At 38.4% G+C, this 24114-nt stretch overlaps 1 protein-coding gene across 10 annotated transcripts in view; it reads left to right on the top strand.

Moving 5' to 3' along the window:
• Window positions 1–1582: 1582 nt before the first annotated feature.
• Window positions 1583–24114, top strand: part of PHC3 (polyhomeotic homolog 3) — a 91283-nt gene continuing 68751 nt past the window's right edge. For 9 of the 10 annotated variants that reach the window (XR_007155488.1, XR_007155489.1, XM_047874210.1 and 6 more), the window contains exons 1-5: window positions 1583–1628; window positions 4641–4806; window positions 8995–9150; window positions 10272–10349; window positions 23788–23946. Coding sequence is in view for 8 of the 10 variants with exons in the window: in XM_047874210.1 (XP_047730166.1) it covers window positions 1615–1628; window positions 4641–4806; window positions 8995–9150; window positions 10272–10349; window positions 23788–23946 (573 nt within the window). In the remaining 2 variants the exon portion in view is untranslated. The remainder of the gene's footprint in view (window positions 1629–4640; window positions 4807–8994; window positions 9151–10271; window positions 10350–23787; window positions 23947–24114) is intronic. The other variant, XM_047874211.1, reaches the window with a different exon arrangement.

The raw sequence follows: 24114 nt of genomic DNA, 5'->3' as shown, positions 1-24114 counted from the left end.
TCAGGATTATGAGTTTGAGCCCTATCTTGGGTGTGGAGATTACTTAGGAATAAAATCTTTTTTTTTTTAAAGTTTATTTATTTGGAGAGAGAGAGAGAGAGAGAGAGAGAGAGAGAACGAGAACGCATGCATGGGCTGGGAAGGGGCAGAAAGAGAGAGAGAGACAATCCCAAGCAGGGTCTGAGCTGGGCCTGATGCGGGGTTTGACACTATCATGACCTGAGCTGAAGTCAAGAGTGAGACACTTAACCAACTGAGCCACCCAGGTGCCCCAAGAATAAAATCTTTAGGAAAAAACACACAAACACCTATGTTTTCAGAGGGGGGAAAAGAAGTAAACTGACAATTTAGTTTACACTGGAAATGTTCTTTTTCCTTCCCTAGGGAAAGCCTGAAAGCACAAGATTTCTAAGATTAAGTATACTTTTCATTAGACCACAATACACTTTATGATAGATTTATATCAATACTTCATTTTTCAGGTCTTGAAATTAGGTCTAGAAATACCAAAAGACATTGTCATCAGTACACTTTTTTTTCTGTTAAGGGCAGTAAAGATTGATTATTTCATGAACTTAAGGTTTCCAAAGCACTTAATGGATGTTTCAGAATACTTATTACATTGAATGGATATCTCTACAAAAACACCCCACTCTTGATATTAAAATTTCTTGGAAGACACAGATTTTTAAAAGTCATCTTGGGGCGCCTGGGTGGCGCAGTCGGTTAAGCGTCCGACTTCAGCCAGGTCACGATCTCGCGGTCCAGGAGTTCCAGCCCCGCGTCGGGCTCTGGGCTGATGGCTCAGAGCCTGGAGCCTGTTTCCGATTCTGTGTCTCCCTCTCTCTCTGCCCCTCCCCCGTTCATGCTCTGTCTCTCTCTGTCCCAAAAATAAATAAACGTTGAAAAAAAAAATTAAAAAGTCATCTTTATTTATTTGTCTCAGTCTGCCTCAGTGTAGTTAGCATATACACTGTACAGCAAACCATATTAGCAAACCGGTGGCCATTCCTGCTTATTCTTTCCGGTGCTCAAGTTTGCAATCCCTACTAAATGCTCAGTAAATTCATGCGGAAGACGCGAATAATATTCATAGGGTAATCATGGTGATTCCTTAATCTCACAGCGTCTGGAACACAATTTTTGAGGCTGAGAGAGGAACTGCTTGTTTGTACCCCCAGCTTCAATAAGCCCTAGGTAACAAGCCCGGTAGCCACCAAGGCATTTCCTTTCCCACTGAAACTTCATCCAATCTCGGTTGTATTTTCTTTCATTTCACTTATGGCAGTTTGCATAGGCTTTGGTATATTTTAGATGTTCTTAAAAATTTTAAGTTAACTGTCCAAGCAGAACTTTTTATATCTTGGTTACAGACCCCTCCTTAAGAAGATGACCATCGGCAAGAGAAAGGGAGGGATTGGAGGGGAGATAGTGGCAGCTACATTGGAGAAACCTGGTCATTTCCCAGAGCGAACAAGGCCTCAGGTGGGAGGGGGGAGTGGAAGGCGAGAACGCCACGTGACCTTGGGGGGCCCCCGGGCTGAGTCGACCCCGCCCCTCCGCTCGCCGCCGGGGGGCGCATGCGCAGCCCGTGTTAGTGATGGAGGAGAGAAGATGGCGGAAGCGGAGTGAGTGACTTGCTGGTGACTGATGTCGTAACCGGGGGGCGAGTGGGGCAGCGACATGTCCCCTGAGGGGAAAGCTCAAGGCTCTTTGGAGGGCAGTGCAGGGAAAGGGAGACCCAGGAGTTCCTTATCTTGCTTGGAGGAGCCCGCTTGGCCCATATAGGGGGGCGGAGGCCAACTGTAAGGGTCTAGTTACCTCCAGGCGGGAGCGCCCCTTCCGCCGTGTGATCCCGAATCGGCAGGGCCCTGCAGGCAGAGTCACCCCAGGGACCCCGACCGCTGGGGTCTTCCAGGAGGTGGGCCCCAGCGGGCCCCTCAGGCGCTGTCATCCCTGCAAGTGGGCCCCGCGGGCAGCCTTGTCACGGATGCCCGCTCCAGGGGCCCGCGGAGGCTGGGTAGGGTTGGGCGGGCACTGCCGGGCCTCCTTAGCGCTCCCCCCCTTCCCGCCCCGGCGTCACCCCACTCCTCCTCGGAGGGAGAACCTGAGACGAGGCTGCTCACCGCCCTCCCCCAGGAGGCGTGGAGAAGGTGTCCTAGCGCGGGCCTTAGCGCGGCGGGGGCTCCTGCGGGTCTGGCCAGGCTGAAACACCCCGGAAAGAAAGACCTTATTTCCCCTGGGTCTCTGGCTGCAGTGTTGACGCCTGCCTTAGAGAGCCATGTTCTTGTGCGGCGGTGTGGTGTGATGATGTCCTTAGTTAGCTACTCAAACTTCGTGTTTCCTGGGTAGGCCTCTTGTGCACCACGACTGCCAGCTGTATTTTGCAGACAGTGCTACGCACAGACGGTGGAGTTAGTAAAATTGTTTTTTTGTGCCAGGTCTCCAAATGTGATACAATGGTTTGGTCCTTCCTGCTCACTGATGTTTAGACTTGGGCCTAGAATTTGGTTTATCTGCGACCATCTTTGGTTTGTTAGTGAACGAACTTACCATGGGGTTTCAATTTGAGGACGTGGTTGTGCAGAATAGCTGTCTGAAAGGACCAGAATTTAAACTGGCTTTTTGCATATCACTGCTACATGGGTAAGAGTTTTGACAGCCAGCAATTTGGCAAAAAGTTTACCTTGGCTACCACTAAATCTGTATGATTTGAACGTATGATTTGATGATTGGAAAGCAGTCTGAAAAAGTATAAAAAAAAAAACCCTAGAGAAGCATAAAGATGTGAGTCATTTACTAATCAAAAAACTGAAGTCAGCTGTTTTCCTCTACTATTTTCCTTTCACTTCCTTTTATTAAACTGAGGTTTTTTGTTTTTTTGTTTTTTTACTTTTAATTCCTTGGACAGCCTATAAATACTATTTGCATAAATAGTGTAAAGAACAAAGAAAATTTGTACGTAAAGGGACACCATATGGGAATAGTGTGTGTATGCACAATTAGTGCCAAATTCCTTTGTCTTTTCATGAAATAGAAAGTGTTCTTGCTCCATTCTTGTCAATGATGCTGATGTGATGTGTGGCAGATTTTGCTTCTCAGAAGAAAAGATTGGATAAGAAAGACAGATAAAATCAGTAGATTCTCAAGTGTGCTTTTCACCATTCTGGTGCATGTCTAAGTTTTATTTTCTAACAATATTGAGGCCCTCAGATGTGACTTAAAATGTTGTTTGAATTTATTCAGTTGTAGATTCAGTGTTAAGTGGACTTTTACACCACAACAATGAAGTGAGTTTGAAGGAATCAGAAAGTCTGGTACAAAAATGTCCTTTACTGTCCATACATGAGGAAAGTAACATAATTACGGTTTTTCAAAATTTGGAGCAATTCTTTATGAGAGGAGGTTTTTGGAAGGAAGTGAGGAAATTGTTGTCAGCTGCTCTGTTTTCCAGGAGTAATCTGCTTATAAGTATAACCAGAGTTATTAGGTGTAGTGTGGACAGTGTTGTAGACTAGGGGAAAAGCCGGTGTGAGTTAATAAAAACTTACTATTTTTACTTTTTAAAAAATGTTTATTTTTGAGAGAGAGAGAGAGAGCATGAGTGGGGAGGGAGAAAGAGGATCTGAAGCAGGCTCTGTGCTGACAGCAGAGAGCCCAATGCGGGGTTTGAAATCACGAACCTGAAGCAAAGTCAGACACTTAGCCAATGGAGCCACCCAGGCGCCCCTACTTTTTTTTTTTTTTTTTTTTTAATGTAAGCTCTGTGCCCAGTGTGGAGCTTGAATTCACCACAACCCTGAGATCAAGAGTTGTATGCTCTACCCATCGAGCCAGCCAGGTGCCCCTTGGAGGCCCACATCGAGTATAGAGATTACTTAAAAAATAAAATCTTTTTTTTTTTTTAATGTTTTTATTTATTTTTGAGACAGAGAGAGGCAGAGCATGAGCAAGGGAGGGGCAGAGAGAGAGGGAGACACAGAATCTGAAACAGTCTCCAGGCTCTGAGCAGTCAGCACAGAGCCCGACGCGGGGCTCGAACTCACGGACCGCGAGATCATGACCTGAGCTGAAGTCGGATGCTTAACTGACTGAGCCACCCAGGCGCCCCAAAAAATAAAATCTTAAATTATTTTTAAAATTAATAAGAACATATTTTAAAAGCGGAGTGTATATGGTAACCAGAAATAAGCTAATGAACACAAATGCTTAGGCATTGTATTTTAATAGATAGACTTTAATAGAATGACTTTGGTCAAAAGAAAGTAAAGAAATATTTTAAATTCTGATGTTGCTTTAGTATTTATTTTTTAGGTATAGTATTCTTTTATAAACTTGTTTCGGTTTCACTCATCTTTCAATAATGAAAAGATAAACTTTAGGCCAGGATTTATTTAAGTTGCGTATTCTGAATTATTTGAACTCAAATTTAGAAGGTATTAACTATCAAATATGCTATATATTTGTGAAGTACTTTTCCTTTCTAAGTGTTTATGGTGACTGTATGCTATCTCTGCTATTATGAGGGTTGTCTTAAAAATTTAGATTGTTGCTGATTATTTCTTTGAAATAATTAAATACTCTTTAAAGCCTGTAATACAATGCTTTTGCCGACACAAACCCTTTGTGTTACCTGACAGATTCAAGGACCACAGTACAGCTATGGATAGTGAAGCAAACCCTGGCACATCTTCTGTGTCGACAACAGCCAGTAGTACCACCACCACAACTATTACCACTTCCTCTTCTCGAATGCAGCAGCCACAGATCTCTGTCTACAGTGGCTCAGACCGACACGCTGTACAGGTATTTCAGTTATAATGACAGGTGGGCTAAGACTTAGGATGCCGTTATTTTTCTCTTAAGCCAGGTGAACCCTATTGTTTTACGTCCTCAAATGAGTCACATGATATTTTCTAAATGAGTACAGTTAGAATAGTTAATATCTGAAACAATCAAAAGTTACTTAATAATCCTTCTATTGAAAGGGCTTACATTTGTCAGCATGTGGCTTATAAAACCATATGTCAGGAAAATTATAATTGGAAGGGCTCTAGGTGGCTGCTACAATGTGGAGACACTCAGCCTACAGCCTAAATATACAGAATGGATCTAGGCTTTTCTAGGTTCTTTTATATTTGAAACCAAAATATAGACTTAGGAAGATCTGTTCAGGTCTGTGGATGTGTTAAGAGGTTTATTTCTTTTTTTTTTCTTTTAATATGTTTTAATCTTTATTTTTGAGAGAGAGACAGCATGTGAGCAGGGGAAGAGCAGAGAGAGAGGGAGACACAGAATCTGAAGCAGGCTCCAGGCTCTGAGCTATCAGCACAGAGCCCGACGTGGGGCTCGAACTCACGAGTTGTGAGATCATGACCTGAGCCGAAGTCGGACGCTCAACCGACTGAGCCACCCAGGTGCCCCTATTTTATTTCATTTTATTTATTTATTTTTTTGAAGATTTTTTTTTAATGTTTATTTCTGAGAGACAGAGTGCGAGTGGGGGAGGGGCAGAGAGAGAAGGAGACACAGAATCCGAAGCAGGCTCCAGGATCCGAGCTGTCAGTACAGAGCCCGATGCAGGGCTTGAACCCACGAGCCGCGAGATCATGACCTGAGCCAAAGTCAGACGCCCAACTGACTGAGCCACTTAGGTGCCCCAAGAGGTTCATTTTAAACTCAAGTGGCTTAAGAACCTAAGCAGAAGAATCACTTAAAGTTCTTAGGGGCAGAGGGGGGAAGGGAATATTTAGGAAAAGTTTTAGTCTCTTCACTTGGTTGCAAAATTAAGTTTACTTGGTTAACTTTTATAATGAGGTTGAGGCAATATGGTATTTCATAAAAAGGGCATGGGCATTGTAGTCTGATATGCTCTTTGTTTGAATTCCATTTTCTTAATCCTTAGTAGCTATGTGTCTTGGCTGAGAGGCATGATCTCTTTGACCATCAGGAAATTGTAAAATGAGGATGAGACCGTCTAGTTCCTTGGTTACTTTGATCATTAAAGGAAGCATTAAAACGGTGTGGGGCACATTATATATTCCCAATCAATAACAGTAGCTAATATTTATTGAACAGTTGCTCTGTGGCAAGCATTTGATGAATGCTTTACGTGGATTATCTTTTTTTTAAAGTTTACAGTTTATAGTATTTTTGAGAGAGAGCATTAGCAGGGGAGGGGCAGAGAGAGAGAAAAGATGGAGAACTCTAAGCAGGGTCCCTGCTGACAGTGCAGTCTGGTGTGGGGCTCAAACCCATGAGATCATGACCTGAGCTAAAATCAAGAGTCGGACACTCAACTGACTGAGCCACCTAGGGATCCCTCTTTTTTTTTTTTTTTTTTTAAGTTTATTTATTTATTTTGAGAGAGAGAGAGTGCATGCACGAGCAGGGGAGGGGGCAGAGACAGGGAGAGAGAGAAAGAATCCCAAGCAGGCTCTGAAGTGCCAGTGCAGAGCCTGGAAGCAGGGCTTGAACTCATAAACTATGAGATCATGACCTTATCCAAAGTCAAGAGTCAAAGGATGTTAACCTACTGAGCCACTCGGGTATTCCTGGATTATCTCTTTTAATCCTCACCACACCTCTGTAAAGTGGATGCTGTTATCTCTCATTTTACAGATGGGAAAACTGATGTTTTAAATAGATTAACTTTTCCTAAATTCACATAGCTAGTAGATTGTCTGGTTTTAGAGTTGTGCCTTTAATCACTCCATGAGTTTTTATGTTTCATTCTACTCTGAAAATAACTTAACCTGGTTGCGATATAGTCCTCTCTCCACTCCATTTTTCTAGATTGGATATCCCAGCATGATGGCTTTTAACTGTTTTGTTGTTTAGAATTCTGAAGTTACCATGGGGTAGAATCAGAGTTGTTGAAGATTGAGTCAGTCCAGCAAAAGTTCAAACTGGAATGAGGAATGTGTTTTTAATGTTTTTTACCTTCTTTGCGACAAGGGATATAGGAGAGAGTATCTAGATGTTTGAGCATGTAGTTGATGTGGTATTTTAATATGACATTTTGATCTCTAGTTTTTATCTAAGCTGAATGTGTTAATAAAAAATAAGATGTTACTGGAGAAGGATAGGTATAGGTATCTCTCACAAATAGCACTTATACTAGTTCTTACGAGGTAATAGAATTGCTTCCTCTAAAGTACAGTCAAATCAATATTCATTGAATTACCTAAGTAGTTCTTTAATACTGTCCAGCATTCTTTTCCAGTCCCATGAGTTCTCTTTACCCTTTTTGTTTCTTTAAAGATTAAAATAAGAACAATGTGTTGTACCTTTAACTTGCCTTTTAGGAGTCTCTCTCCCATCAGTGTGTCATTGAATGATAATGAAAGACTGTGTTGACAATAGAAGAAATGGCTACACTGACAAAAATGTGTCAAATAGATTATATTTATGTTATTTTAGTTTGACTTTAGTTTTATTATGGAATTCGAAGAACATATATAGATTTACCTGACCCAAAAGGTGTACTGCTGTAATTCTAAATTGCTTAATGCTGGTCTATCGTCTCCTGAGAGGTCAAAAGCATACATTGATATTGTGACAGGAGTCTGTAGCAGATATAGCCAATCTGTAGTTGGAGAGATGAGATACGAATACATGAAAGTAAACAAGGAAATATGTTTCTTGGAATTTGGATAGATTCATTGCTCTGTGGTTCATGGTGTCCTGACTCAGACCTCAAACTGTAGGATTATGGCTCAATTACTCTGTTAGTTCTGAACACTGTGGTTTGATCCTGAGAGTAGGGTTTTGTGCTGTTTCAGATCACTGTGGGGCATGGTGTGACTTTGGAATGTGGTTGCAGAGGAGAGGTCTAGTCTGACTTATGAGTTTGGACAGATCAAGGATTTTTTTCTCTTTTTTTAGAATACTTTTCTACATGTATCTGTTTGTGAAGTTTCAGGCTCAGATTTTATATTTTACTAATATTCACAGTAATTAACACTTTTTCAGGAATTTTTTAAAGTTAGAATAGTTTTTTTTTATGTTGAATCTGACATTTAAAAACATTAAAAGAAGTAATAATTTAAAACAGGAAGTAGCTTTATAGTTTTACATGATTATTTATATAATACCTGCTTGTAGATTTTTTCCAGATATTTACGGAAAGTACAAATGAGAAGGTAAAAATCTCCTCGAATCTAGCTGTCTATTGGTAGTCTTTTAATGTTTTCCTGAATAGTCTTTTAAATATTTTAATATAAAATGGTATCTTACTCTATACACTATTTAGTAATCTGCTTTTTTCACCAAATGATATATTTGGGAATTTTTTTTTGTTGCTAAAAGTAGATATGTCTGTGCTGTACAATACAGGTGTATTGTGTTCCTAGGTGCTTGTGGCTATTTATATTAAAATATAGTAAAATTAAAAACTCATTTTCTTAGTTGCATTAGCTGCATTCGTAAGTGCTCAGGAGACACATGTGGCTAGTGGCTGCTATATTGAGCAGCATTGGTCTATGTTATTATTTGTAATGGCTGTAAATGCATATTCCTCTCTATACCCACGCCCTGAATGCTACCCAGTTTTCTCTAAAACAGTACGCCAGTTTACATTCTTACTGACACTATGAGAGTTATCTGTTTCCCCATTTAGTGGTAATATTCTTTTAAGTCAGTTATTCAGTTCTTGCTTTGGCAGCACATACACTAAAATAAGTCAGTTATTCATCTGAAAGTTGGAAAATAGTATCTTGTTTTAATTTGTAAATTTTGACTACTAATGAGAGTGAAGATTTTTTCAGGTGCTTATTTGGCTCTTTTTTCTTTTGTGAATTGCTTCTTTTGGGTGGCTTTGATTTGTACAGATTAGCGAATCTTAGTCGTACGTAACTAGGAAAGAACTATGTTAATAAACGTTACACTCAATATTAACGTAGTGAAATTTTAAACCACCGCTTGTTTTATACTTCATGGTTAAGCTTAACATTAAGATCATGATTTGACATTGGTTCAATTGACTCGTCACAGGTGATTCAGCAGGCATTGCATCGCCCCCCCAGCTCTGCTGCTCAGTACCTTCAGCAGATGTACGCTGCTCAGCAGCAGCACTTGATGCTACACACCGCAGCCCTCCAGCAGCAGCACTTAAGCAGCTCCCAGCTTCAGAGCCTTGCTGCAGTTCAGGTGAGACTTAACTGAATTCAGACTTTATGAGGTAAAGTTGACAAAAGTTCACATTTTTTGCAGATACTTACTGAAAATAGATATATTGGGTATTATTTCGGAATTCTCAGATGTCCTGTGATTAGTTTTTCTTAAATTAATAGGCTGCCAGATAGAAGTTAATAAAAAGTATACGGATTTGTTTTATATGTTACTCGGTTGCTAGCTCCGTCCCACTTCTTTTTATCTACTTTGCAGAAATACTATGCTGGTGTCATGGTTTTGTGGGTGATAAAATTCTGGGTACAACAGTGAATACTCAGGGTTACAGGAATTGTATTTACATTTCAGTGAAAAAAATTTTAATATAAGTAATTTACATTCATTTAAAAAAAGTCAAGCAGTATAAAATTGTTTATAAGAGGTAAAGTGGAGGTGTTCATTTTCTAGACCCACTACTGTTTTTCATTCTTCACAGGTGGCTGCTGTTCAGTATATATTCCTCCAGAAATTTTCTGTATAAAAATATATATACATGCACCTTCCTTATATCGAGTCATATCTTCCTCGTGATAACGGGATATTTTTATAATTAAATGCTTGCTTTGAAAAAGATTTTCATTCTTATTGTTTATTTAAATAAGACTGTATGTGAAGATTTAATCTTAAATATTCTTATGAGAGGAGGATCTCAGTTGATTGAACCTGAAAGAGGTTTATTTCTGTTAGGAACACAGCTCTTTCATCTTCTTCGTAGTATGATTTTAAATAACTTCATGTTCATGATACAAGTTAGGAAACTGAAACCCACTGGCACTTGATGTGGCTCCATTTTCTTTTTCATAACGTTGGAGTGGTGATTCCACTTGAAAGAAGACAGAGACTTGTAGAGTGAAACTGACAATGAGTGCAGCTATTAAAATAAGATTAGCCTTTGGGTCCTTCGTTTTCATTATTCAGCTTTTTCCTTTTTTTCTTAATCTGTTGGGCCAAAGCTTAATCTGTGTTGACTGTGAATTGAATTTTGCATTGGTTCATACCTAGATGTTTTAACTTTTATTGTGATTTTTTGGTATCTTGGTGCCAGAAAGTTTTTAACTTCAGATTTTTATAGACCTATTATAAAGATCTTATTATTTTAGGCAAGTTTGTCCAGTGGAAGACCATCTACATCCCCCACAGGAAGTGTCACACAACAGTCAAGTATGTCCCAGACATCTGTAAGTGCCCTAAATTTTTTCCTGGATTTAAAAATGTTAATTACTGCTTTCCAAAAGTGAACTTAATATTTACAAAGTTGCTGTTGTATATTTGTTGGTTGATACTTAAGTGATAAGTGCCTAGAAATAGAAATGATAAGTTTCAAGAATTCAGAGCTAATGTTAAGCTTCTGAAAACCTGAGTTTTTTTTTTTAAGAAATTTTTTTTTAATGTTTATTTATTTTTGAGAGAGAATGAGCAGGGGAGGAGCAGAGAGAGAGAGAGGGAGACACAGAATCCAAAGCAAGCTCCAGGCTCCTAGCTGTCAGCACAGAGCCTGACACAGGGGTCGAACTCACAGACTGTGAGATCATGACCAGAGCTGAAGTAGGACACTTAATTGACTGAGCCACCCAGGTGCCGTGAAAATCTGAGTCTTAAAAAAAAATGTTTTTGTATTTCTTATATATGTTTTCCCGCTGATTTTGCTCAGATCTTATGTGATTCAGAATGATGGCAGTTTTCAGTATGTATTGAAAGCCTGAAAGGTACAATGCAGGAGTATTAGGCCATGTATTCCCTGCGATATACTAAAGAATGTCAACCCTTGGTGGACATCTAAATGTTTCTAGCTTTTTTTGGACACTTCACATTTTAGAAATTAATACTTTTCAGCTTATGCTTACTTGACTTATCTTGGCCAATTTACAAGTATCCATTCAAGATAACGTAACTTTAAAAAAAATTTTTTTTTGAAGTTTATTTTTATTTTGAGAGAGAGAGAGAGAGCGCAAGCAGGGGAGAGGGCAGAGAGAGTGGAAGAGAGAGAATCCCAAGCAGGCATGCACTGTCAGCACAGAGCCTGACGCGGGACTCAATCTCATGAACTGTGAGATCATGACCTGAGCCAAAATCAAGAGTTGGACACTTAAATGACTGAGCCACCCAGCACCCTAAGATAACGTAATTTATTTTGAGAAAGGAGTAAATCTGATTTGCTATATTGCACATGTATAGAAATTGTGCAGTTTCCCAGTTAAAAGAAATTTTTAGGCATGTAATACTTAATTTTTTATGTTGATAGAATTTCATATTGTAAGAATATTGAAAATTTCTATATACTTTTTACTCAGATTCACCATTGTTAGCATTTGGTTCATTGCTTTATCATTCATTCTTTCTCTCTACATATATACGTGTAGACAGACATCTTTTTCTGAACCATTTGCAGGTTAGTTGAGACATGTTCCTTTATTCTTAAATACTTCAATATGTATTTCCTATGAACAAAGTTGTTCTTTTACAAAACCACATGAGAATGGTCACATGCAGGAAATTTAACAGTGTAGTCCATATTCACATTTCATTAGTTCCAGATTGCTCTGTCTCCTCCACTGTAGACGTTATGGACCAGATAACTTTTTGCTGTGTGTGTAGGGGGGCTATCCTGTGCACTGTTTGGGTCCTTAGCAGCATCCCTAGCTTCTACCCACTAGATACTAGTAGGCCCTCCTCTTTGCCACAGTGTGACAACCAAAAATGTCTCTAGGCACTGGCAGATGTATCCTGGAAGGCAAAACTGCCCCTGGCTGAGAACCATTGAGTTAACCTAATAATATCCTTTCTAACTAATTTTTCCTGATCCCAGATGATAATACTCTGATACTTTGTAAAATCGACTGCAGTAGAGTTTAGTTGTAGATTGCTAAGGAATTGAAGATAACTTGTACTGTATTTCTTTAGCTAGGGGTATGGTCTTTGCTGACTAAGTACATATATAGGAGCATATGATTATTTTTATGGCTACTGACATTTTTAATTTAAAAATCCTATTTTTTGGCATGGAAGTATCCTGGAACATGAATAAAATTAGTTAAATCTCACTTCGTGGGATCAAGCCCTGCATCAGGCTCTGTGCTGACAGTGCATACCTACTTGGGATTCTCTCTCTCTTTCTCTCTCTCTCTCTCTCTCTCTCTCTCTGGCCCCTCCCCTCTTTCTCTCAAAATAAATAAATAAACTTAAAAAAAAAATATATTACTATGACTTGAAAACAGACTGAAAAAAAAAATTTAAGCGATGTAATCTAGCCCTAAGCCTTAATACTATAATTATGGTTACTGATGCCGGATGTGTGTTTAATTAATACATTGGTAGTTAAGGCAAGCACTGTAAACATTGGTGAGCTGGTTAAAAAAAATTACGGGCAAATTTTTTTATTCTTTGAAATACTGGAATATCATAAATATCAAAGAGAGATTTTCAAATTATTAAAAGGTATCCTTTTAAACTATTTTTCTCTCATGAATTTATGTATGTGACTTTCACAGAAATTCTGATTCCAGTGATTGTATTTATTTTTTTATGACATTATTAGTGCTGCTTGTCATAAACCAGGCAGGCTTGTATGTATGATAAAGCATGCCAGAACCTGTGATTGGTTGGTGGGGGGAAAGAGGTAAGCATGGAGAGCAGATGTCCAGGAAAATAAAAAAAAATACACTGCATTTGTTTTATATCCCAGTTGAGCAGTAGCTCAAGTGAGTGGACTAGCTATCCAAATTATGATACCCAAGGTAGCTTAGTAAGTATGGGTCAGTCTCCAAAAGAGGGGAAGAGTGTGGTAGCAGAAATCTCTAGGTAGTGATACTAATGAGCCATGTCAGGTGGCAGTCTAGAAACTTTTCACAGTTTTTGGTTATTTCAAGGTAGGATTCCAGATCAACAGTGAAATCCCACCGGGAAGGGTCCAGCCTCCAGTAGGAGAAAGGGCTAGAAGGTAGGTTGTCAAGTCATCAGCCAGATCCATAGACTTGGATTTAGAGTAGGAGTGGGATCCCAATGGAGAAATGGAATATTATTAAACAACGGAGTCAAAATCCAGTCAATGTGATTTAGGGTTGAAACTGTGGAGAAGGCTGTTGTTAATTGAATATATAGGTAATCACTGGGTGCCAGCATCCTCTTCTTTCCAAACCTCATTAAAACAGACTAATTCTAGACTTTGATCAGTAGTGAGAGTGGTGATTTTATGATTGTTTGGTTTTAAAAGTAGTTGGGACTGAGTGTTCAAGTTGATGCCTTTGTACTTTAACTGAATGGGACTTAGATTTAGTTAAATTTGACTTGCCAAAATGAAATCCAAACCAATTAAAAACTCTGCTGCAAAAAAAAGCAACAAAGTTAAAAACGAACAGAATGATTAAAAATATATTAGTACCTTGTAGATTAACCAGCTGATATTTGTGAAATAACAAGGATTCACTTATAATTGTAAGATAAACAATGAGAATTCACAAAAGACCTGTATTAGTAATTTTCAAAGAAAAATTTCTGGCTTCTCAATATATGAAAATGTATTTACTGTATTAGTAACAAAGAAGTGTATGTAAAAACAAGGACATCTCTTAAATCAGAAAACAAGGAACAACATTGAGTCAATACCCATTATTGGCAAGGATGTGAGAAAGTAGGTATACTCATACACTATAAGTGGGAATGTATTTGGTACAACCTTTCTGAAAGATTATTTGTCAATGAGTATGAAAATTTCAACTATGCATTCCCTTTTACTTACTGTTATTTTTAGTGATGTCATTTACTAAAAATGACATAATTATGACATAGATAATCATGCAAAAATGACATAATTATACAACTATGCATGGTTTATAATCGTGAAAAATTATAAACAATATAAATAAGTGCCCATTAATTAAAGATTAAACAAATTATAGTTAATTTGTACAGTGGACTACTATAGCTAAAAAATATGTGTGTATACAGACAGAGGCTTACATTTTCATTAGGTATTAAGTGAAAAAAGCAAAAAATTATAGTATGATCTCATTAACTTACATTTAGGTTATTCTGTTTTTCAGTTCTAAAATTTCCATGTGATTCTTATTTGTATCTTCTATTTGCTGAGAGTTTTTCCATTCAAGTGGGCTCACGTTGCTTGTTCAAAGCATTTTTATGATGACTGCTTTAAAATCTGCCAGATAATTTTATCTTTCATCTTGATGTTGGCATCTACTTATTGTCTTTTGTATTCAGCTTAGGTCTTTCTGGTTCTTAGTTTGATGAGTGATTTTTTATTGAAACCTTAATATTTTGAGTATTATGAGTGTATCATATTTAAACTTTGTGTTTTGGCTAGCTTCTGAAAGGGAATGTGTGCCACCTCCTTACTATCGTCTGAGGGTAGAGAGTCCAGGTTACCCATTTGATCTCTATTGACACTCATAATTGCTGAGTGGTGGTGAGAGTCCTGGCTGGAGGGAGCGAGGGGAGTAAAAGTACTTGTTACCGCTCCACTGATACTGCAGGGACAGGGTGGGTTGGTGGTGGTAAGTCTGTTACTGCCTGGCTGGGATGAAAATCCTGCCTCTCTACCTTGTTTTCTCTGAAGCATATCCATTGGAAGGATTAGGAGAATTGGGGTACCTCATTACATCCTGGTGTAGGTGGAAGTTTTTGCTGGTGTGGGTAGGGCCACAGTGTTTTCTGTGGTGTTTGGCTAGAGTAGAACAGTTGTCTAAAAGTTTTCCATGTTGTAGGTAGCCCCCTTCTTGGTCTTTCGGCTGGAAAGAACAGGCTGCTTTTGGGGCTTTTTTTGTTTGTACCCATTTGTATTTCTGGGTTACTGACTACTTCAGCTTAAAATTTTGGGTTCTATAAGACAAAAAGAAAACCTAGGGACCTCACAACAACATATTTAAGTGGGTTCTGAGGTCCTTAGCCAGTCTGCTTCTCTCCACCTCTCGGGATCTTCTTATGCTTATTTTATATGTAACATCAAAGGTTTTTAGTTTTATTTAGTGGGAGGGATACTGAAAAGTATCTCTATCTTCCTGGAAACAGAATTCCTGTCATTTAACTTACTTAAAAAAAAAATCTATATATCTGCCTGACTATTCAGGAAGAAAATCTGTGATACACAACAAATTGTTAGTCATTGGTTATCTCTGACGAAGTAGATTGAAGAGCTTTATTTTGTTAATTTTTATATTGCCTAAATAAAACACAAACGTACTCGTGTTGTTTAAGGGACATACACTACAATTGTATAAAGTAGAAGGGACATCCTGATTCAGTAGTCCCTTTGGCCCTGAAAAAATTTTGTGTCAGGCTTTCCTATTACTGTGTGTTTTTATACATGAATGTAAACAGATAGACTTATGTAGTTAATTTTATTTGTCTGTTTTAATGTAACTGAAGTGCCATCATTCTCTATATACTTTCTCTTTTATGGGCATTTTCAGCTGGAAAGGATTATGTAGCTGAAAATTGCAATCATAAGTCTCTAAATGACTCAATAGCTGTTTGTAGCTCATTCTCTTTTTCTTTGTTGTCTTTTGGTCCTGGGATCTACATTAATCTTGGGTGTTTTGATTTTCATTCACTGTACTATTTAGTCAAAAAGGGAAAACCTTGTTTGTGATAGCTTTCTACTTATGGTGCTAAACAAGATGAGATTTTGAAGCCCAGCTCTATGATTCTTTTTCATTCATACATTTCACTTATACGACACATATTTATTAGCATTCAATATGTGCCAGACCCTTTAGGTGCTGGGAGCACAGCAACACAACAGACAAATTCTCTGTCCTTGTGGAGCTAGAGATAGACAGATGGTAAGCTGGTATGTAATATGTCAGATGGTAAGTGCTATAAAGAAGAATAATGCAAGAAAGGGGAATGGGGGGAGGGAATTTGCTTTTTTAACCAGGGTGGTCAGGGAAAGCATTGCTAATAAAAATGGTATTTGAAGGAGAGTGAAGGAGGCAAACATGCTCGAGGAACAGAGAGGAGGGTAGTGTGGCTGGAGTGGAATGAGAGAGTGGGAGTATGGTGTAGAGATGACATTTGAGAGGTAATTGTAATCCAGTTGGGAAGAGATGATAAAACTTTTACTCACATTTAATTGTGAAGCTATTGGAGAGAAGAGCTATTTCGGTAGGGAAGCCACATGATCTCAGACAGGTTTTAACTTAGTGACAGTGTTAGGTTCTAGGGGGCAAAGATAGAAGCAGGGAGACCAGTTAAATGGTTTTTAATGGTTATCTGAGAGATTAGTGGCTTAGACTGTGATGGTGATAGTAAATGTGGTGAAATGTGGTTGGCCAGATTCTAGATTTTTTTTTTCACCAATATTTTATTATAGAGATTTGGATATGTTTTAAAAGTAGAGCCAATAGGATGTGCTGATGGACTGAATAAAAGATGTGAGGAAATGTGAAGAGTCAAGGATAACTGTAGCATTTTGGCTTGAAACTCTGGAAGGACCTGCCAAAGCAGGTGTTGGAGAAGAAAATCAGGAGTTTGGTTTTAGACATTCTGAGTTTGTGGTAGATATTAGATACCCACTTGTAGATGTTGAGTAGACATTGGATCTGTGAGTTTGGAGTTCATGTTGAGGTCTGGTGATTAGTCACGTCTTGTGCATCTACCCAAAATTCGTTTGTTGATGCCCTAACCCCCATGCGACTGTATTGGAAATTTTGCTATTATAAGTAAACCTGCATTGAATATTCTGTTATATATCTTTGTTGACATATCTAGTTATTTTCTTTTAAGAAATTTCCTAAGAGTACACTTTTTGGGTCAGTGAGATTGTTTTTAGATCAATCTTAAAAATGTTTACTTTCCCCTAAAAATGTCTAAATCAGATTAATCATGTATCAAATGAATCCATTGTAAGTTTTTCTGAGAGAAAATTATTTGCTTATAACCAGTCATTCTCGGTGTTCTATTGCCAGTGTCCTCATCCTCTTACCTATTTTAAGAGGTACTTTATTTATTTTATTTTTTGAAATGTTTATTTATTTTTGAGAGAGAAAGAGCACATTCACATGTAAGTGGGGCAGGAGTGGAGAGAGAGGGAGACAGAGGGTATGAAGCGGGCTCCACACTGACAGTGGAGAGCCTGGTGTGGGGCTTGAACCCATGAACTGTGCCGCCATGACCTGAGTGGAAGTGGGATGCTTAACTGAGTCACCAGGTGCCCCTATTTTAGGAGTTACTTTAATCAAGGATTTTTTTTTTAATTAAAAATTTTTTTTTTATTTTACATTTATTTTTGAGGGACAGAGTGAGATACAAGTGGTGGTGGGGGTGGGGGCAGAGAGAAAAAGAGACACAGAACCTGTAGCAGGCTCCAGGCTCTAAGCAAGAGTTCAGCACGGACCCCGACACGGGGCTCAAACCCATGAACCATGAGATCGTGACCTGAGCCTAAGTTAGATGCTCAACTGACTGAGCCACCCAGGTGCCCCTAGTCATGGATTTTTAAAAATGAAATCTCAAGTGATTGAGTTATGTTTTGGACCTATTCCAAAACTTAACCACCTTAAAATAAAATTGTAGCCTGAATATTTGTACGGTCATGAGCAGCTTTACCACATTCTTGTAAAATACTCCAAAAGTACAGCAAAAGTAAAAAAAAGTGTTAAGTCCCCTTCAGCCCTCTGTCCCCTTCTGCCTTCTTTCAGTCCTCTTCAGTCCTTCTGACTCCTCAGTGTGCTGGATATCCCTCCATCACATCTTTACCTATGCATTATGGACATATAGAGCATAAAGAAATGTGTGTAGTAGCACCTGGGTGGCTGAGTCGGTTGAGTGTCTGACTTTGGATCAGGTCATGATCTCATTCGTGAGTTCAAGCCCCACATCGGGCTGGCTGTTGTCAGCGCAGAGCCTGCTTCAGATCCTCTGTGCCCCTCTCTCTGCTCTTCCCCTGCTTGTCCTCTTTCAAAAATAAATAAAACATTAAAAAAAAAAAAGAAATGGGTGTGTATATGTTAACACATATTTTTATGCACTGGGAGCAGTGTTCCGCATTCTGTGTTTTACACTCCATGGTGTCTTGAGATCTTTCTGTGTTAGCACACAGAGTTCAATCTTACTTAAGCTATTGCATAGTGTTGCACAGTATGGATGCACTTTATCTTATATAACCATCTCCATTGCTGGACATTTTAAGTTACTTACCCTATTTTAATTGTTTCAGCATTGCAGTTTTTCTAAGATGTCAAAATCTGAAAGCAAATGGGAGATAATGAGGTTTCTTGTTTGTTTTGCTGTTATGTTTATAGCTTGAATCTCAGATAGTAGAAATAATGGTTTTCTATAATAAATAGGATACACATTTTATTTCATAGTATTATTAAAAGTGTGCAGTCTTGGGGCGCCTGGGTGGCTCAGTCGGTTGAGCGTCCGACTGTGGCTCAGGTCATGATTTCGTGGTCTGTGAGTTCAGGCCCTGTGTTGGGCTCTGTGCTGACTGCTCAGAGCCTGGAGCCTGCTTCAGATTCTGTGTCTCCCTCGCTCTCTGCCCCTCCACCGCTCATGCTCGCTCGCTCGCTCTCTCTCTCTGTCTGTCAAAAATAAACATTAAAAAAAATTTAAAAAGCGTGCAGTCTCTTAAAGGAAATCCTTTAAGTAGATATTATTTGAAATATTAGGTAGATATTATCTAAATGGGTAGATATTATTTGAAATATTAATATTTTATTCTTCTAGACACTTGAATTACCTACTAATACCCACTGAATAATGAGCCAGGAAAAGGTATACACTGCGTCGAAGTGGTAAAAACAAAACAATGTACTAAACATTAAAAAAAAAAAAAAAAGGAAAATAACATTTCCTTTCCTATTTTAAAGTTAACACCTACATAGAAAAGACAAAAAAGAAAATACACATTATCCCAAATTTTACCCGTAGTGGGGATTAGTCACCTTTAAATTTTGGTGACTGTCCTTCCAGAGGGGCGTGTGTGTGTATCCATATATATATGAAATTTAATCACATATGAATGCATTATTGTGTGCATATACTATGCATTCATTTTTCTCTCAACATGTTTTTCACATGTGATATGTATGTATACATGAAGACATTTTCACATAATTATGTAAGTGGGAATGCAAGCAATGTACTCTATATGTTATTCTACAGTTTTTTCGTTCTTCAGTGGGTCATTAAAGATATCTTCCTGTCATTGAATATTACAGATATATATTATCCTTTTAATGTCTGTGAACTATTATGTCTCTGTAGACATACCTGATTGATTTTGATCAGTCATATAACAGGAGTGGTTCTCAAATGGGCTTTGGCTTTAGGGAGAATTCTGGGCCGGACACCCTATGTAACCTCCTTTTGGGCAGATACCAAGATGGTTGGGAGTCAAATGGCTTTTCTTGGTATACGTGCTTTTCTCTGGTGACTCTTGGAATTAGTGCTTCCAACTGGGAAGAGAGCTTCCGTAATAAGGGCTCGAGGAGTATGGGTCCTTTGTGGAGTATGGGTCTTTGGGTATGAGGTGACAGGATTGGCCAAGGCTTTAAAGTGATAAGAAATTAGGAATGTTGGGATGGAATTAACAGAGAATATAATGCAAACAGTTAAGGCTCTGGTTCAGGTCAACAGACCAAAGCAGAGAGTAGAGGAGAGGTTTATCAGTTGTGGAAAGGAAAGGAAGTTGTTTTAGTTAGATGAGTTGTGGAAATGGACTTCTCACACAGATACATTTGCCCTCATGGGTTAGGCATTTGTGAGGAGACACTTGCTATGTGGAACTTAAAAATAAACATGATATTGGTTTTTTAATCTTACAGCCTGCACAGAATGGAATGCAGGTGGTGAGGAAGTTACAATTTAGTTTTCGTACTTCCTTTTTTTCTTTTTTAAGAAAAAGAAAAGCATTCTGTTTGTACTTTGTGTTCTGCTTCCTTACAGAGCACTCTCAGGCATTTTAGCTACCAGCAAATCATTTATAAAGACTTTTTTTTGTGTTACTGTTTAAAGAGTGTGTGGTCTATTCTTACTAGAGTTCCTCCCCTCCCCTCCCCTTCTTCCTTCCACTGACGAAAAAAAGTGCCATGGCACTATTACTGCAGAATGACCCAAATTAGCAAGTGATCAGGGTGTAGAAGACAACTCTGAACGCCAAAGCACATGGGTCAGAAAACCTGAGTCCAGTTTTACCCTGCTAAGTGATTTAATCTTTGCAGCAAGGCTTTGTTCAAAGTGTCCATTTGTAGAGGTATAGGAAAATAAAAAGCTTTGGGAGGGGGCTATTAATAATTTATTATAAAGCACATCAAAAATAGTGTTGAACTAATATTACCACACTGCCTCTGCCTTTTTACTCTGCTTTGTTAGGGACTGTACCAAAATGGCTTTTTTTCTCTCATACACATCTACTGATATTCTGTGTTGGGCTTATATATTAATTAAAATTATGAAGTGTGCCTTAAAATAACATGGCATTCATTAACTCAGTAAACTTATTGAATGAAGGTACTTTTGTATATATTGGATATATTAAGGCAAATAGTCCATGATCCCCCACCTTACAGAAATTGTTGTTTATAAGAGTGAGATAGAAGTATATGCTAGAAGTATATGGATGATAACAAGCAAAAAGGAAGGGAAGTAGTTCTACTGTGGGATGTAGGGATGCCTGATAAAAGCTTATTAGAGCAGATGATTTTTGAAAGAGGGTTGTTCACTACCTAGGTGCAGATGGGGTGGGGCATGGGCTAAGGGGATGCTCAGACCAGTCCAGAGCATTGTTACTAGGGCCACAGAGGCCTGGGATATTATGATATTGCAAGTAGCTTCATATGGCTCATGTGAAAGTTGTGTATGGAGGAGTGAAAGGGGTTGATGCTAGAGAGGTAGTCAGGGGAGGTTGAAGCTACCCAGATTTTTAAATGGTCGGTTAATTAAATCAGGGAAAGACTATATGGCAAGTAGGAGGAAACAAGATTTCAGGCATGGAGGTCAGTTTGCAGCTGCTAAAGTAATCTAGCTGGAAGTGCCATAGGCCCAAACTCTCAAACTAAGTGATTAAAAACGAAAATGAAGAAAATAAAGATGTATAAACAGTAAGGTGTGACCGATTTTGTATGTTAGTAAAGGAGAAGGAAGATTCAGGATGACTTCCATATAATCTGTCTTACGGGATTTTAGAGGATACCTGTGGCCATTTGAGGTGAAGCTGGTTTAAGAAGGAATTAAATGAGTTTGGTGTATGAACACGCTGAATTTGAGTTGATAAGAGATATCCAGAAAGATGTATTCTGTAGGTATTTGGATCTGGAGCTCTGAATGAATTTATAATCAAGGATGGAGAGTCATCAGATTTGAGGTTTTTTTTTTTTTTTTTTTTGAGACTGTGGTAGTGTAGATGTGATAATCTAGGAATTCATGAAGAAAAGTGTTCAGAACAAAACATGAACACTATGGGGGTGGGCCAGAAAGAAGAGCTGGTAAAGAAGATTGAGAGGGAATGGTCTGGAAGGAATCCACTGAATTTGTTAGATGGAAGACATTGGTGATTATTGCTAATGGGATTTTAGTGGTGTGCCAGGAGTAAAAACCATATTGCAGAATAATTCTGTGTATGATATTCATTGCCTTTATGCACTGAATTCTAGATTTAAGTACACATATTATTTTTTATTTGTATTTTTTTTATAAAAAAATTTTATTCAACGTTTGTTTTCTTTTGACAGAGAAAGAGTGAAAGCAGGGGAGGGGCAGAGAGAAGGGGAGACACAGAAACTGAAGCAGGCTGCAGGCTCTGAGCTGTCAGCACGGAGCCCGTATTTTTATTTTTTTAAATGTTTATTTATTTATTTTGAGAAAGAGAGCAGGAGAGGGGCAGAGAGGGAGAGAATCCCAAGCAGGCTCTGAGCTGTCAATGCAGAGCCTTACATGGGGCTTGAAATCACAAACTGTGAGATCATGATCTCAGCCTAAATCAAGAGTCAGATGCTTAACCAACTGAGCCACACAGGTGTGCCAGTGCATATATTTTTTTAAATCAAAAGATAACAGAGAAGCTTAGAGAATTCATTAACCAACTCTTGTGTACCCACTATACTGTTTTTTTTAACGGTTTTATTTTTAAATAATTATAGACTCCTAGGAAGTTATGCAAAACCTCCAATATATCCTTCACTTAGCTTCCTCCAGTCACTCTTTTAGTTTAACAGATAGATACCTTATTCATTTTAACAGATGTCCTGAACTGGTTTAAATGCTAATGTTTTGGGATGGGTTATGGAACTGCATAACCACCACTGCAGGTGGTGTAAATTTGATTTTGTATCCCCCACATGGTGCAAGCCTGGTGTTATGATTCTCATTGGAGCCTCTCTCCTTCCATTGAAGGCAGGGCAGATGGCAAGCTCCCTTGCCGCTTCTCAGGGCACATGGGTGGAGCATTTCCAGTCCCTTTGTGCATACTGAGCACCGCTTTTGAAGATCTCGGCTCAAAATAGGGGTTTTACCTCCAGCTCTTGCCTGAAATAGGTTCAGAATCACGTCTTCTATCTCTAGACCAGGATCCCCTGAGACTGCCTTCCTGTCAGCTAGAGCTTACATCTTTGAGTTTCTTCCTTTCTGGAACCTGGGAATTCCACCCCCCCCCCCCCATCCTTGCCCTTTAGGAGTTCAATTGTATTCTAGTTTTTCTTGTTGATTTGGCATTTCAGTGAGTGTATTTGGGCACATAGGTGTATTTGTCTAGTCTACCTTGTCGCTTGAATCAAAAGTCTAATAAACTGCTTTAATTTATTTCTTAATTTTAAAGTATTGGAGGTCAGATTATATTACTCTTGTTAAAATATTTTTAATATGGATAATACATAAACATTAAAAAATCCAAATAGAGAAATAAAACACAAAAAATACGAAAAAAGGATAATATATGCATGTGGTGTGAAATTGGAAAGATAAAGGGTATATGTGTTTCCCTTTGTTCTCTACCTGCCTCACCCAGTTTGCCTTTATAGATAATAACCATTTATCAGTTTTTTATGTATCCTAGAGATAGACTGTGCACTAGTTTTCTTTTTTTTAACAGCAGTTTTAACTTTAAGGTAGTGCTTATAATTTAATTTTGTAATCAGTATTCAGGATTTTTCCGTTTGACAAGTAGTAATTGTATTCTTTGAGAGCTTTTGAGGGAGAACGTTATACTAATTATGTGTTACATGTATGTTTATATATATATATGTGAATGGATTATCTGTGTTTTAATTTTTGTTCACTTGAGAAAACCCTCAAAATGTGACAGAATCTGACAAAATAGTATAAACTGTTGATTCAAGTGTTATAAGGAATATTAAAATAATGGAACATTAACCCTAATTTTTAGGAGGTAGTGGAAATGATATTTTAAGATACTGGAATCTTATCAAAACACCTCGAGGATATCCTTAAAAATTATCCTAATTACTAATCAGTACATAGTGTTGTTTGCGTATGTGCAGATAATTGCCCAGAGAAGTGAAGGAGGCTCTGTCAAAGATGAAGCCCTCTCTTTTAGGTTCCTTAGCCATAGTTTATACCATTGATTGCCTAACTGCAGCTTGGTGAGATTCACTGGCACGGAAACAAAAAATGGAAGCCTATGACCTAATATGTTTTCTTCCTTAGATCAACCTCTCCACTTCTCCTACACCTGCACAGTTAATAAGCCGTTCCCAGGCTTCCAGTTCTACCAGCGGCAGTATTACCCAACAGACTATGTTACTAGGGAGTACCTCCCCTACCCTAACGGCAAGCCAAGCTCAAATGTATCTCCGAGCTCAAATGGTAAGATATGAGCTACCAAATTTTTTCAGTGTTTAAGGACTTGAGAGAGATCAAAATGTTTCTTGATTTGATGCAATAAGAGGCATTTTTAATATTTAAGAAATGTTTAACAAATTTTTTATATGTGTGCTTAGCTCTTATACATATATGTCATGAAAAATTCTACTT

This window comes from Prionailurus viverrinus, chromosome C2, assembly GCF_022837055.1.
Source record: "Prionailurus viverrinus isolate Anna chromosome C2, UM_Priviv_1.0, whole genome shotgun sequence".
NCBI lineage: Eukaryota > Metazoa > Chordata > Mammalia > Carnivora > Felidae > Prionailurus > Prionailurus viverrinus.
Note: the sequence above shows the minus strand (reverse complement) of the source record. Positions and strands in the feature narration are given on the sequence as shown.